Raw genomic sequence first — 1770 nt, 5'->3', positions numbered from 1 at the left:
CTCTCTCTCTCTCTCTCTCTCTCTCTCTCTCTCTGTCTCTCTCTCTCTCTCTCTCTCGCTCTCTCTCTCGCTCTCTCTCTCTCTCTCTCGCTCTCTCTCTCTCTCGCTCTCTCTCTCTCTCTCGCTCTCTCTCTCTCGCTCTCTCTCTTGAAGCTTCATTTAAAAAGCTTTACATGTCTTTACTCTCATTGGTCTGTTGAACACAATGAACACGGATCCTTATTGATAATTATGAGTATTTGTGGGTCAGCAAATGCCGTTCGACTTAAAATAAATCCATGCTGCCTCGACCCTCTGAGTTGATCGATGGGTCCTGAGCTTTCTATGTTAATGAGGGAGTCGAACTGCATTCCTGTTAACGAAGCTTCAGCCCCACCTGACCCACCAGCAATGGTTGAAATTATGTCCCTTAATCACGTGGAGTTCAAATATTGCATTTCTAAATGTGGTGTTATTTTGGTCTAAAAATGTAAACGCGAGTGGTGAAACCAGCTCCCACTGAAGCTGGAGGGCCCCTGTATTATAACCTTTATGGTAAATGCTTTGGAACCAGGCGGCAACCTCCGGTTCTGCAGAGCCAAAGCTTCATGTGTTAAAGCTGCATTCTCTCTAGTGTCCACCAGGGGGCGACTCCTCTGGTTGTATAGAAGTCTATGAGAAAATGACTCTACTTCTCTCTTGATTTATTACCTCAGTAAACATTGTAAACATGAGTTTATGTCTCAATCTCTAGTTTCAAGTCTTCTTCAATACAGCATGATGTTCATTTAGTACATTATGGTCCATTTAGAGTCACACAGACCATAAAGCAGGGGATGCTTTAGGGCGGGGCTACTGTGATTGACAGGTCTACCAGAGACGTATACGGCGTCTCTGGTAGACCTGTCACTCCTCCTCAGTCCAAATATGGTCACTTCCTGTTCACTGGTTGCAAAAAAACAAGATGGCGACGGACGAATTGCCAAACTCGAGGTTTCAAAACATCAGTTCACAAACCAACGTCTTACATACAGTCTATGATTGGAACGGCCCAGGATACATGTGTGACTACGTCAGCTTTTCAAAATAAAGCGTCAACACCAGAGCAAATACAAAATACACATGAGCTATAAGAAGTATAAAACCTGTGTCCCATAACATTTAAAAGATCCCATTAAATTTAGAGGGCAATAACTCAGATCACAATCAAGCATCGATACCGTATTTAGAAATGAAAGTCCCACGTCTGTACCCTGAGGTGCTAACCCGAACACAAACCAGTTCTTCATCGCAGTTTAAGGTGAAGCTGCGTTGAGCGTATTCGGATCGATTACATCAAATCTCTTTTCCTTCATTGAAAGCTGTTCTGTTCTCAGAAGGTGCGGCTGTCAGGGAGCAGTAATGAGGGTGTCAGTAGCTGTTAGCTTCTTGTAACATCTAAGGGAAGCTGGTCGGCCCAGGAGGAGGAGGAGGAGGAGGAGGAGGAGGAGGAGGAGGAGGAGGAGGAGGAGGAGGAGGAGGAGGAGGGGGGTGGGTGGGGGGTACTCACTGTTACTTACTTGAACGGCTTCTCCCCGGTGTGCGTGCGGATGTGGTTGTTGAGCGTCGTGGCGCCGGCGAACGCCCGGCCGCAGTATCCACATTTGAAGGGCCGGTCGCTGGAGTGAGTCACCACGTGGTTCCTCAGGTCCGACGGCTGAGAGAAGGACTGGGAGCAGTGGCCACACTGGTACGGCCTGAGGGGGGGGGGGGGGGGGGGGACAATAAAGAGGGGGGGGAGACGGGTGAGAA

General features: G+C 48.1%; 1 protein-coding gene across 1 annotated transcript in view; it reads right to left on the bottom strand.

Annotated features, from left to right (window-relative positions):
• The window catches only part of prdm6 (PR domain containing 6), a 79781-nt gene that overhangs the window by 4758 nt on the left and 73253 nt on the right, over nucleotides 1-1770 (bottom strand). Inside the window, exon 8 of the mRNA XM_079270019.1 lies at nucleotides 1539-1715. Coding sequence (XP_079126145.1) covers nucleotides 1539-1715 — 177 coding nt within the window. The remainder of the gene's footprint in view (nucleotides 1-1538; nucleotides 1716-1770) is intronic.

This window comes from Melanostigma gelatinosum (genome assembly GCF_949748355.1).
Source record: "Melanostigma gelatinosum genome assembly, chromosome: 6".
NCBI lineage: Eukaryota > Metazoa > Chordata > Actinopteri > Perciformes > Zoarcidae > Melanostigma > Melanostigma gelatinosum.
The sequence above is the reverse complement of the archived record's forward strand: the minus strand, read 5'-3'. Positions and strand labels throughout refer to the sequence as shown.